General features: G+C 42.3%; 1 protein-coding gene across 1 annotated transcript; it reads left to right on the top strand.

Annotated features, from left to right (window-relative positions):
- Positions 1–1,087: 1,087 nt before the first annotated feature.
- On the top strand, positions 1,088–12,088 carry CCNJ (cyclin J). Its single transcript, XM_063405576.1, has 5 exons — positions 1,088–2,753; positions 4,464–4,674; positions 6,987–7,286; positions 7,379–7,538; positions 8,940–12,088. Exons 1-5 carry the CDS (start codon positions 2,685–2,687, stop codon positions 9,349–9,351), a joined length of 1,152 nt encoding a protein of 383 aa, XP_063261646.1. The 5' UTR covers positions 1,088–2,684; the 3' UTR covers positions 9,352–12,088.
- The last annotated feature ends 647 nt before the right edge of the window (positions 12,089–12,735 follow it).

Genomic DNA, 12,735 nt, shown 5'->3' on the forward strand with positions numbered 1-12,735 from the left:
TCCAGCATCATCTCATCCAAACCTTCTTGGCAAAAGCAAGATGTCCCAACATCCTATCCCCCTGAATCTTAGAAGTGTCCAACGTTGGGGATCCACCACTTCCCTGAGGAGATTATTCCAATGGCTCATTGTTAACAGCTGATAGGATGTAAACTTCCTGCAGATAACCAGGCTGTACTTAAGTGCTCTGGCTTTTTCAATAGGGTGATTTTCTGAATGTCTCCAAGATTAGAAAAATGCATACCAGGAGCAATCCTGGCCTTGGGCAGGACGATGAAACTCTTTCCAAACCTATGTTTTCATTGCATGAAAGACAGATATAACTGTTCACAAGACCAAAAACTCAATTAATATAGATTGTAATGAGAAAAAGAATCTGTAATAGGCGGCTCCACAGGTCACTCCACTTCATAGTGGCAAGTAACGGTGGCATAATTGTTTTTCTCAATTATATATAAATTAAATAGTTCTCAGAGTACATAGCCGTGTAAGGATGGTGTTTCCTATCCATGTCAATCAAGCATATCTTAGAAACAAGCCAGCAAGCATCAGTACTTTTTCCCTGCTTAACAGTTCAGCACCAGACTAACCCACACAGCGTTTAAAAGCTCTAGGGGGAGGCAGCACTGCTAACAGCAATAAGAGAAGGGACATCACTTCCCTGTTTGGGCCCATTGTAACAGGTTTTAGCATGTTGGTGTTTATTAGCCTTCTATTCATGCAGGCAACACATTTTTGAAGGCAATAAAGATGTTATAAAAAGACAGTGTCTCCATTTGGAATCTGGTTTTGAGACTTATCCTTGAAACATACAGTATGGTACCTTTCTTCAGAGATAAACTATTTTAAAACAGTGTATATGCAAATATAAAAATTAGCTTGAGCATGCATTTGCCTATAAAATAATGTAGAGAAATGAGACAAAGAGCCATCGGAGCAGGAAAATACTGATTTGTCAATAGTTTATAGATCTCGGATAGCTAATCTAAATAGTTAAAATATTTTTGCAATTATGCACCAAAACCCCCACTTTTCTTCTTTTTTTAATTCAGAAAACTATGTAGCATTTTATAACAACATCTGTCATAAATGAAAACTGTCCAAATATGTGTCCTCAAAAACAAAAGCTTCCACCTATGAGCACACTTCCTCAGATGAAAGGGGCCACTGTGGTCTATAGGATTACCCATTAGACACACAGGAAGAGGCTTTTACAGTTCCCACTACAGAGTCATTAAATCGGTTATGTCAAAAAGTTGGTTTCTATTTTCTTAATTAAAAGGGAAATAATCATGTCTGAGCAAAGGCAGAAACAAAAAATTAAATATACTCCCTCAACAAAAACTGAACTCCAAGCATTTCTTCTCCATTACTTGGCATCACCTGTTGTACCAGGTTTTATATTCTTATTAACTAGTTGCTTTAATATTTATAAATCCAAGTATGTAAAGGACTATGAAGCACTGGGTTTTATTTCGTAAGGTGTCCGCAGCGGAGGGTTACCGCCGAGTAGAAAGCGCCAAGGCAAAGGCTCTGTGAACGCAGGGCAGGTGCAGAGCACCTCCTGCTAAAGCAGGGCACGAGTGACAGCGCTCCGTCCCCGCTGCCGGGACACGGAGCCCTTCGCTCGGGCGAGCGGCACCGCCTACTGAAAGGGGGTATGCATGCTCCTGCAAGCCTTCTCCCGGGATTTAACCAGCAGGGAACCCGATCAATCCAATACTGCAGCCTCAAAGCTCGGGGGAGGCGTGTGCGCCCCGCACTGCTACCGGGACAATGCGCCTGCAGGGCAAGAGTGAGCGAGGCGCTGCCACCGCCACGTGCTGACACCTCACAGCTGAGCGCAACGGGGAAAGAGCCGGGGGAAACGAGGGAAGGGGGAATTTAAAAAGAAAAGAAAGAAAAGAAAGAAAAGAAAGAAAAGAAAGAAAAGAAAGAAAAGAAAGAAAAGAAAGAAAAGAAAGAAAAGAAAGAAAAGAAAGAAAAGAAAGAAAAGAAAGAAAAGAAAGAAAAGAAAGAAAAGAAAGAAAAGAAAGAAAAGCTATCCGGAGCTCAAGGCGGCCAAAGAGCTGTACTGTGGCTGGGTGAATCCCACAACCCCGGGTCGCCCGAGTCCCGGCTGAGGGAGCGCGGCCGGGCCACCCCGCCCGCACCTTCCTTGGGCCGCAGCCCCCCGCCTCCGGCCCGTGCCGGCGCGCGCTGATTGGCGGCCGGGTGGCGCTGTAAAGGGGCCGCCGATTGGCGGCCGCGGGGGCCGCGCTGTAAGGTGGGCGGCGATTGGCGAGCGGGGGGGCGCGTGCGGGCACTGCCCGGCTTTGTACACGCGCGGCCCTTTAACAATGGGCGCGGCGCGCGGCGCCGCGTGATGGCGGCGGAGCCCCGGGGCCGCCGCGCCGCGCTCGGGTGTCCCGGGCCGCGCCCCGCCGCCTCCCCCGCGGCCGCCGCCACCTCCGCGACCCCCTCGCCCGGCCGTGCCCCGCGGCGGGAGGGGGCGGCTTAACGAGCCGCACTTGTGCCCCGCATGGCGGCCAGCTGGGCCGGGGGGCCGGGGGCGCCCCGCGGCAGCTGATCGCGGTTAACCGGGGGCGAGCCAGAAAGGGGCGAGGGTGGCGCTGCCCGTCCCGCCCTCAGCGAGTGCCGCTTCCTCCCCGGTGCCCGGGCCCGGGCGCCGCGCCGCGCCGCCGATGGAGCTGGAGGCGCAGTGGTGGACAGGACAGCTGGCGGCCGATATCCACCAAGCGCTTCGATACAAGGTAGCCCGGGGGGAGCGCCTTTGTGAGGCTCCGGCCGTCGGAGCCGCCGCGGGGCAGCGGGCGGAGAGCGCGTGTGGGGCGGCCCCGCTCGGCCGCCGGCGCTCGGCGGAGTTGGCTTTTGTAAACTCGGAGTTCGCCGTGTCTTCCCTCCGTGGACGCTGGGGCCGTCTGTCCGCGGCCGTGACAGCTGATCCGAGCGGCCGGACTGTGCTCCCGCTGCTCTGCAGAGGGGAAGGGTTCACGGGGCGCCCGGTGCTGCGCTTGAGACGTTGGCGCGGGTCCAGGTTTAAACTCGGCAGAAAGCATTGTGGTGTTACTGGAACAAAAAAACCCGACCAACCCAGTGAAAGAAACGCTGGGTGCACTCCGAATAGGAAACGGTTTAGTAATTGCTTAGAAGTTGCTCGACTGTCTCAGAGTTGTTCTTCGGGACTATTTTCATAAAGCACATCTTAACACCCGGGTTGAAAATCAGTTTACAGTGACTGAACCGCCTAAAAAATGTGCTTTTGTTGCCTGATGATACTCGATGAGCGGATTACTTTTCCCGGAGTCGTGACTGCTTTTACTCTTTTCCGGTGATGGAGGGAAGTAAGAAAAGGACTGGATCATTTGTTTGCTATAGAAGTTATCTTTATTAAAGCTAAGTTTGTGCTGTGAAAGGTGAATTATAAAGCTTAGTAGGTGGGAAGTTTGTTTGTGGGATTTTGTTTCACTTCAGTAGCATGTTTCAAAACTTTAAATTTACATTATTACTTCGAAAAATTTGTGTGACTCCATTGCAACTTGATGTCATTAAGTTATATTAATCAAGTTAATTTTCTCTGGAAATGTACTCAATCCTACTTGAACACAGCGTGTGGGTGCACAGACTATCTCATAAATTTATTCATAATAAGAGGACAGCACTGCTGTTCTGCTGCATACAAGAGGTACAGCTGCTAGACAGGAGCCTGGAGGGTTGGGTTTTTTTCCTACCAGTCCAAATTTTGTATTCAAAATAGATCATAGCACAGATTTGCTCACATGTGGTATTTCTAGGACCTTTGTTTTCAGGGGTCCTCCCCTCAAATCTGAGACCGTGTGAGCTTAACTAACTGCTTTGGAGCACACTGTAATCAGTGTCAATGTGACATCAATCCATCGAGTCAGTGTTTTAACATACACACAAAGCCAGTGTTGGCTCACACACCCCCTGTTCCTCATCCTAACGTTCAGATGGCTGTTAGTGGTCTTTTCCTGGAGGCATCAGCAGAAGATCTGGCAGCTTTAGAACATGCAAACAATTAAGTACAAAGTCTGGTTGCTCAGATTGAGCAGTAGCAAGAGAGGGGTTGAGTTAATCTATTGAACTTTGTATTGAAGCAGCTGAGGAATACTTGCATACTCTTGCTGTACAGCCTTTGCAGCAGAGGTAATACAATAGATAAGGTAAAAGCTGAAGTCACTCTGGTTGATTGCCTAAATGAGAGACGTTAAATTTTAAGTTGTTAATGTTGTGCAGAAACAAAGTACTATTTAGTTGTTCTGTAATACAACAAATAGATTTTGTTCACTGAAAAGGGATCCTGAAATGATGGGAACAGAAGGAAGAAGAGAGAAATACTTTGAAACTTCTGTTATAAATATTAAAATATCAGCTGTATTAATCTGATACCACTTCAAACTAAATTATGGTTTTAATAAAATTATCTGCTGCTGTCCATCTAGGAGCTGAAGCTGCCCTCTTACAAAGGCCAGTCTCCCCAGTTACACCTGAGAAGATACTTTGCAGACCTGATTGCCATTGTGAGCAACAGGTTCAGGCTCTGTCCTGCTGCGCGACACCTGGCTGTGTATCTGCTGGACCTCTTCATGGACCGCTATGACATATCCACACAGCAACTGCACGTGGTCGCTCTTTCCTGTTTACTTTTAGCAAGTGAGTATGTGGCACCAAACTTTACCTAGACTAAGAGATTTTCCTGCCAAACGCAAGGTGTGTCTTGGTGGGGTAGAGCAGGTGGGGGAAACAAAGTGGTTATAAAGGACAAGCAGTGAATATCAGTTTGGCCTAATCGGTAGAGCATTTCTTTAGACTTGTTTTGATTTCTTTTGGCACCTGATGAAACTGAGGGTGGGAAATAAACCGCCTGTGATTAAAAACTAATGTTTATATTTGTAAACAAATTATTCTAATGTGAACTTTTAGACTTGTGTTGTAAAAACAGAAAGACCATCTTTCTAGGGGTGTTTCAAAATAGGTACGTCCTGTGCTGGAAATGAGAAATTTGCCTATCTGTGATGAAGAAATAAATAAAATAAACCATGTGTAGACTGCACTGCATTCTGCTGATGGTGCTGTGTAGTTAGTTCTACAATACTCCAGATTTTGTAACTGGCAATGTTATTTAAGCAAGCTAAAGCTAACATAAATCCTATATTGTCATGTATAAAATGTGAAACAGGTAAAATACATTGGTGAATACACAGTACTCTGAAGACAGAATTAATTACAAACACTCATTATGAATAGTGCTGCATATATTGCTTATAGATTCCTGTGCCGTGCATCCATCTTTCAACATTTGTGGACCCCTTTTCAATATCCCTGAAAAAATATGGTTGCTGTTTGCTGGGAAACCTGCTGGCACTTGTTCTTAAACTAATAGATTCAGAGAAACTGGCCCTGGCAGCAGAACTAACTGTTGGTTCAGTTTCTGCTGATCTGCTTCTCTGAATCTATTCTCGTTTTCTCCAAAAAGGCTCTAGGCCCTCTTTGCTACAAAACTGGAGTGCAGTGGTGTTGGACAGTTTTCATCTTTTCACTGCACCAATGTCCACCAATACAGCTATTCAGCAGAGCAGTTAAACCAGAAAAGGGTTATTTCAGATTCTGAGGGTAGACTTTGACTAGGTGCCACCAGCCAGTAATCTTCTCTTGGCAGAGGATGTCGTGCTGAGTATGAAAACGTTGCCTCAGAAACCACAGTAATCCATTTAGGAAAATGGATTGGCTTTGAACTAATGCTGGATTTTCAAATTAAATTCATGTTCTAAAGAGAGTTTTTGTTTGTTTTAAACGGACCTTTGCCATAGTTCATGGCAAGCTGCAAGTAGAGATCTGAAAGCCTGAAGTACTTGCTCTTCTGAGAAGCAGTGTATGGGTTGTTCAGAGAAGCAAAATGCTGTTTTAAACTTTTGCCCTGTGTGGCTTAAACAAGCAGTTTCATCAGTGGTGTAATAAGTTATGACACTGTGATATATCTGATAAGGTTAAGCAAGTAATAAGAGAAATTATTATGTGACTCCTGAAGTTTTTATTTTTGTAATTACTGGAGTATGGGAAACAAAAACTAACAGACTGGCACTGGTATTGGATTAAGTCCTATATAATACCTCCACCATTGAAAAAAGTAAACGGTCACGTATGTTCAGTCCTGCAAAACTCAAAGAATGTGCATTTACAGCCTATCATGCAGTACCAAATAGAGTGTAAGATGGAAAGAATTTGCAATGAAATTGAAATAGCACAACCATATGGCAAACTGTATGGAAATGTGACACTTGTTTCTTTTATTAATGGGTTTTCTACATACACAATGTTGCTTTAGGCTAAAAACGTACAGACCTGACAAGTTAAAAGTCTAAGGAAGGTTGCAACAGTGTATGTGGCAGAGGGGGTTTTCAGATGCACATTGCTGAAATCCACCCATTTGCCCGGTCTCAAATATAACGCCGCACCTACCATAGCAGGCATTAAAAACAGCCAGGTTGGCTGGAGCTCCAGCTATGCTCTAATGAGTTTTAGATGCAAAAAGGGTGTGCAAGAGTGGGAGGGTGATTAAAGCCAAATGCTCCTGTGGTGTGTTTGCCAAGTCACATCAAAGTGGTATTTCATTGATGATGGGGAGACATTATACAATAATTTGGTGACAAAAACTTGCATATGCAGTGCCAGTGATGTCCCAATATTCTGCTCTTGGCAGCTGGCTTCTGTGTGCCGGCATGGGAAAACCAACAGGAAACATGGCACTGCACAACGTCCTGCGTACAGTGTTTGACACTATCTGCTGCAATTTAGCCCATTTTAGTACATACCCCTTTTGGTCTCTAATGACATAGTCTACAGGAAAGACTCGAGCTTGTTTGACATAGTAGAATTGAAATATGATCAGCAAGACATTAGCTATAATCCATTTTATAGTTCATTTGTGCTGAACCTTTTTTTTTTCCTCTTTTGTTCACCTGAAGGTAAATTTGAAGAAAAGGAAGACAGTGTTCCCAAACTTGAACAGTTGAACAGCTTGGGTTGTATGACTAACATGAATTTGGTACTAACAAAACAGAATTTGCTACATATGGAGTTGTTGTTGCTAGAAACATTTCAGTGGAATTTGTGCCTCCCAACTGCTGCTCATTTCATCGACTATTATCTTTCTGTTGCTGTCCATGAGACTGATCTTCATGATGGCTGGCCAATGGTTTGCTTAGAGAAGACTAAGTTATATATGGCAAAATATGCTGATTACTTTCTGGAAGTATCGTTGCAAGGTGAGTTACAGATTTCAGGTAATGACTTCTTCGTTGTCTTGACAGAAAATGTCAAACTTAAATGATTTTTTTTTCTCATTCCTTCTTTCTAGATCATGAATTTTTAAATTATGCCCCTTCTTTAGTTGCTACTGCATGTGTAGCTTCTTCAAGGATTATCCTGCGTCTCTCACCCACATGGCCTACGCGGCTGCATCACCTCACTGCCTACTCCTGGGACTTCCTGGTGCCATGTATTGAGCGACTCCTAATGTGAGTTTACACCAGTGGCTTTTTTAAAGCCCATTTCTGCATCTGTTGTGATGTTGAATTGCTGCCAACAGTCCAATTATATTTCTTTATAAATTTCTGTTCCTCTGTTCTGAAAATACTTATGTATTAGAGAACACATAAGTTTGGTAGACACATATTGTTAGGCAATAACTGTTTTGCTCTTTCCAAAACAGAAATCTTTATCAGATCTAATCTCTTTCCTGGGATCTGGGATGCTTTGAGCATCTTCATTAGCTTGCATCTCTCTAGTCTGCTCCAAGAGCAGATAGTGAAGAGTACCAAAGGCATAGGAGCTTTTATGGAGAAGACTGTATGCCTTGGAAGTTCAAGGCATGCTCAAGAGATGATGGATCAAATGTGCAGACCGTTTGAGTGGCCAGCTTTGGTGGGAGGATATGACCAGGAGTTTGTAGCTATTTTTGCTGCATCCATTTTTGCATTACAGCTGACATGAGATAAAAATGCCAAGTGAACCTTCCTGGGAAGGCATGTATGTTACACAGTCTGCTTTCCCTCTACAGAAATTTGCTCTTACCCAAGTCTAATATAGTTGTGATCAGACACACAGCTGTATCTGGAAGAACCACATCAGCCTTAGAAATGTGACATAATCACCCTTGATGGCCACTGTTGACTTCACTCGTGTATAATGAAAGCAGTAGTACCTAAAGTATGCAAGTGCTGTTGCAGAAGTGTTTTCAGTATTGCTCTGGAACAGAGGGGGAGAGCACCATCAAAAATGAATGAAATGTGTAGGTGGCATCTGCTTAACCTCAGCATAGAAATGAGAAAGAGAGTGTGCCTAGATACATTTCAGACAGTTGTAAATCAAAGGGAATTCAGGTGAGCTGTACTGGATAGGCTACAAAAAAAGAAGGAAAGGAAAAAAAATGGTTTTGCTCTCTAGAACAGGATCCAATATGAATATGCATACAATCTTTAAGTACTGTAATGTAGATATTACAAACCTTTCTGGTATCTTGTCTTTAGAAACCTTACGCTGTTTAATTTAAATGAGTTAAAAGCAGCAAGTTCAGGTTCTGGTAATCTGGCAATTTATTGGGCTACTAAAGTACAGTAGCAAACTTTATTGCACTGTAATTCTAGATCCTGCTCTTTTACATGTGTTGTACTTGGCTTTTATCTGTGTTTTTTATTGCCATACAATGAATTGAAATGCTGAAAAGAGAGACTGTACCCTAACCAAATTTTGAAATGGTAGGTGATTGTAAACGATAGCTAAAACTATTTTTTTAAGCTTTGGAAGATGTCAGGTATTTGAACCATTTTTTTAGAGTGCTCTTAAATGCTAACCCAAATGAGTTTAAATTATATTAATATATCTACTTTGATGCATTTTGTCTTTTCAATTCGTTTTAGCGCGCATGATAACGACGTGAAGGAAGCAAACAAGCAGAAAGGACAACAGACTCAGTCTGCCCAACACGCTGTGTTTCAGCCCCCAGCCCCAAGTGCCCAGCAGGCCAGTGCTCAGCAGCACATCCCACAGTACCTGCAGGCTCCTCAGTCTTCGCTGCAGTACCACCACCCCGCATCGCAGCAGCAGAGCTGCCAGCAGATCTTATCATCCACTCACACAGCCTCGTACCCGCTGCAGACCTGCCCTGCTGCCTTACACCCCAGTGCTCAGGCCCGGGGCCACGTCCAGGGCGGCGCTGCCGTGTCGCTGGCTGTGCCCCTGGAAGTGAAGCCGTGCATAAGCGTCTCCTACAACCGCACGTATCAAGTGAACGGACGATATTCCTGTATTACTCCCTGCTTTGAGAGGTGATAAGTACAAAATGGTTTTGTGCTTGTTTGTTGGGGATGGAGAGTTCTGTGGAAAATGGTTTCATTATTTTGTTATGCCTCAAAAAAGTTTGAGGGCAAAAAATTGAATTAAAACGGTGTCTTCCCAGAAATAAAAGCAACTGGATTGGCAACTGGTACCACAGCTCAAATAACAGCCTACAAAAAGTTAGCACACAGACCATCCTCTGAAAAAGAATCTGTATGCTTGGGGATAATACGTTCTTACTCTGACACTCAGAATATTCTGCTTCTAATGTGTTTATGAAATACTACTCAAAAGAAAAACAGCTGTCGACTAACTACAGACTTATCTTTTAATGAAGGAGATATGCAGTATTATTTTGAAGACATTTATGTCATCCCACCATACAGTATTAACACTTACTTTATACTTACTGAAACTTAAGAATCCACTGAATGCCAGACTTCTACAGGTACATGGAGATCACAGGAAGAAACAAATCTCATGTGGCTAACTCCATACTCTTGCCCCTTTTTCACCACTTGTGTTGGTTATTTGCTTTAGGCTAACACATGTGAATTAACTGGTATTGTGGCTAGTTTTTTAAGTTTTGTACCTTACAGGATGGACAATATGTTTTTGCCTCTTTTCTACTCCCTATCTTTTTGTGTTTAAACTCTTTCATACTAACTCAGGGACTTTTCTACTCATTACTCTGTGCTGCTGGTTTGTACACTAACTGGGTATAACTCGGGGAAGGAAGGCAGAGAGGGAAGAGACTATATGGCTTTTCTTCAGGGCATCTATGCAGAGTACCAAAGGGATAGGTTAGTGTTCACAGAATGTAGATGTGAACTGCTACCCAGCAGTGTGATAATTGAAGAAAAGACAAAGTTTCAACTCAACTTGTACTGTACCAGAACTACTACAGTGGCTGTGATTCCTCTGTGTACACACACACATGAATATTATTAACCAACAGAAAGCAAAATCCTCCAGTTGTACTGACAGTACCATCCCTACAGAAAAAGTACAGTTAAATGCTGACAGAAAGCCAGTTCTGTCAGGCTTACAGTGGAGGGAAATTCTCAGGTAATAAAGGGGCAACTTTTTCTTCTACTATTTGGGAGTTCCAGAAGAAGATATAGAGATTTGCTCTTCCAAATGGGTGGATCAAAAATATTTTGCAGAATGAACTGCTTCATCACAAGTAAGGTGCTAATTATATAACTTTATGGAATTACACTATCTCCTGTGGAGTGGGTAGTCTGAGGGTAGAAAGCTTCATCATCCACCTCTTGGATGAAAATTATGGTAGAGATATTAATGGAGATGGTTTTTGGGGTCCTTTGTGTGTTTTTTTGGGGTGTTTTGTTTTTTAAATACAAGAAGATATCAGACTTTCTCCTGTGGTAGAAAATGGGAGGAAGTGGTATGAATGACAGGATTCTTACTACTTTAAAATATCTTTATAGTATATGTGCTTAAGGCTTTTTTTTGTCATTTCATTTGTTCTTTTACCATCTCTCCCCTGTCTTAGTGGCAGCACTTAAAGTCGTGTACCATCAAATGACTGAATTATTGTGAATCTTAGAGAAACTGTTTTGAAAGCAGAGGCAATTAAATTATATTATCAATGTGAAGGCTTTATCACCATAATGTTCAGAATGGAGGGAAGACAGCTGTGTTCATTCTTTCTGGGGCTAAATTGTAACATGCTACAAAAACCTATTTATTGTTGAGGAGAAGAAATCCTGTTTCTCTTGGTTTGTCTTTGAAATCCCAATTTTTGTTGTGGGCTTTTGTAGCATAGATGTGCAAGTCAAGAAGAATAGGAGGGCGAATGGAAAAGATGACCCCTCTCCCTTTTATCTTAGAGAATCAACTTTGAAATAGGCACAGTGTGGTCAATTCCTTATTAAAATGCAAGTTGGTTTTGGTTTTTTCCTCTCCTCACTTCATCTCTTCATGAATATTTCCCCACATCTGAGAGTAGTGTTAAGTAGAAACTTTCCACCTCATAAGATGCCATGCTTTTTACTCAGCACTGTTACCCATTTTAGAGGGAAATGGACTTCTTTCTGCTGGTTTTGTTTTGTTGCAATGCTGTATCCAAGTCCTCAGTGCTCTAACTACCTCTGATGCTATGAATGTACAGTCTTGTAATAGACCATGACTTGAAATAACAGCAGATGCCTGTAGCATTTTTTTTCTGTAAAATCTTTAAATCAGCTAACTTGTCATCTTGTTTTGTGACACAGCAGTATAGGCTCTTCTTTTTGGGGGTATTAGTAAATTTATCCCATAGGCATTTGATATATAAAAATTTAACTAATACTTAACACTGGAATTATAATGGGTGGGGGGCTTATTCAGTTAGTTAATACCACGGATTTACATTTACTAGGGTATTTTTTATTTGACTATTTTAAGACATTAGGTCAATTGTAAAAAGATCCACTACATCCTGTTTGTTTTTAATTTATTACTTAGTCTGAGGGTTTTTTCTGACACTACAGCTGTATCATGACTACCAAGAAAATGTACACTGAACAGTTTCAATCTATATTATTTAAAAGGGCTTTATCAGTGTACATTAAAAATACACTGTTCTTACTATTAGAACCAAAATGTGTTTTTTATGGCATAAATGAGAATGGTGCTTCTAAATGCAAAATGTCCAAAACAATGGAATCTTTGTGAGTGCTATGCATTCAACTTATTTTTTAAAATAAAACTAGTTTTGAGTAAGAAGGCTCCAGTGTGTATTATGCTTTGTATTATGTTGGGGGTTTTTTAAAGTATGTAAACTGTTTTGGCCTGTGTATGGGCTGAAGTCTGTGAGAATTTCTCTCCCTCCCCCCCTTGTTTTCTGTGACATATCATAAGCTTCAGGAACACTCAGACTTCACAATTGAAAAAAAATAGGAAGGAAATCATGCAGGAAGGGGCTTTAAAACTAATTGCAGCCACAGCATATGCTAAATATTGTGCACTTCAACAATGAGTCCAGTACACAGCTGTAACAAAGAAATAACAAAAGAACTTGAGTAGTTCAGGAGCCAACGGGTGAATTCATTTTGTCTCATACAAAAAAGCAACCATTGATACTGGCAATCTCAGATTTCTAATACCAGAAATCATTTAGGAGATGTGGGAATAGCCTTTTGTCAAGAGCTACAAGCACTTGTGTTATTTACAATAGCTGCGAAGGCTCAGTCATGCTGCAGGCACTATGGAATCACATGATGCATCCTAGCACAAGTATTTTTGATTGTTTTGAATTTCTGATAACTGCTGCTTACTAGGAGAAGTAACTATTTATTCTATTTATTCCTAACACTGTGCACATTTCATATTTGTAGCAAGGCTGTGATTATGGCCCGAGTCACAAAAATTAAT

The sequence above is a fragment of the Prinia subflava genome, chromosome 9 (genome assembly GCF_021018805.1).
Source record: "Prinia subflava isolate CZ2003 ecotype Zambia chromosome 9, Cam_Psub_1.2, whole genome shotgun sequence".
NCBI classification, from domain to species: Eukaryota; Metazoa; Chordata; class Aves; order Passeriformes; family Cisticolidae; genus Prinia; species Prinia subflava.

Coding starts and splice junctions, on each gene's coding strand:
- CCNJ (XM_063405576.1), top strand. CDS start 2,685: ATGGAGCTGGAGGCGCAGTGGTGGACAGGACAGCTGGCGGCCGATATC. Junction 2,754..4,463: donor ACCAAGCGCTTCGATACAAG/GTAGCCCGGGGG, acceptor CTGTCCATCTAG/GAGCTGAAGCTGCCCTCTTA. Junction 7,287..7,378: donor TCTGGAAGTATCGTTGCAAG/GTGAGTTACAGA, acceptor CCTTCTTTCTAG/ATCATGAATTTTTAAATTAT.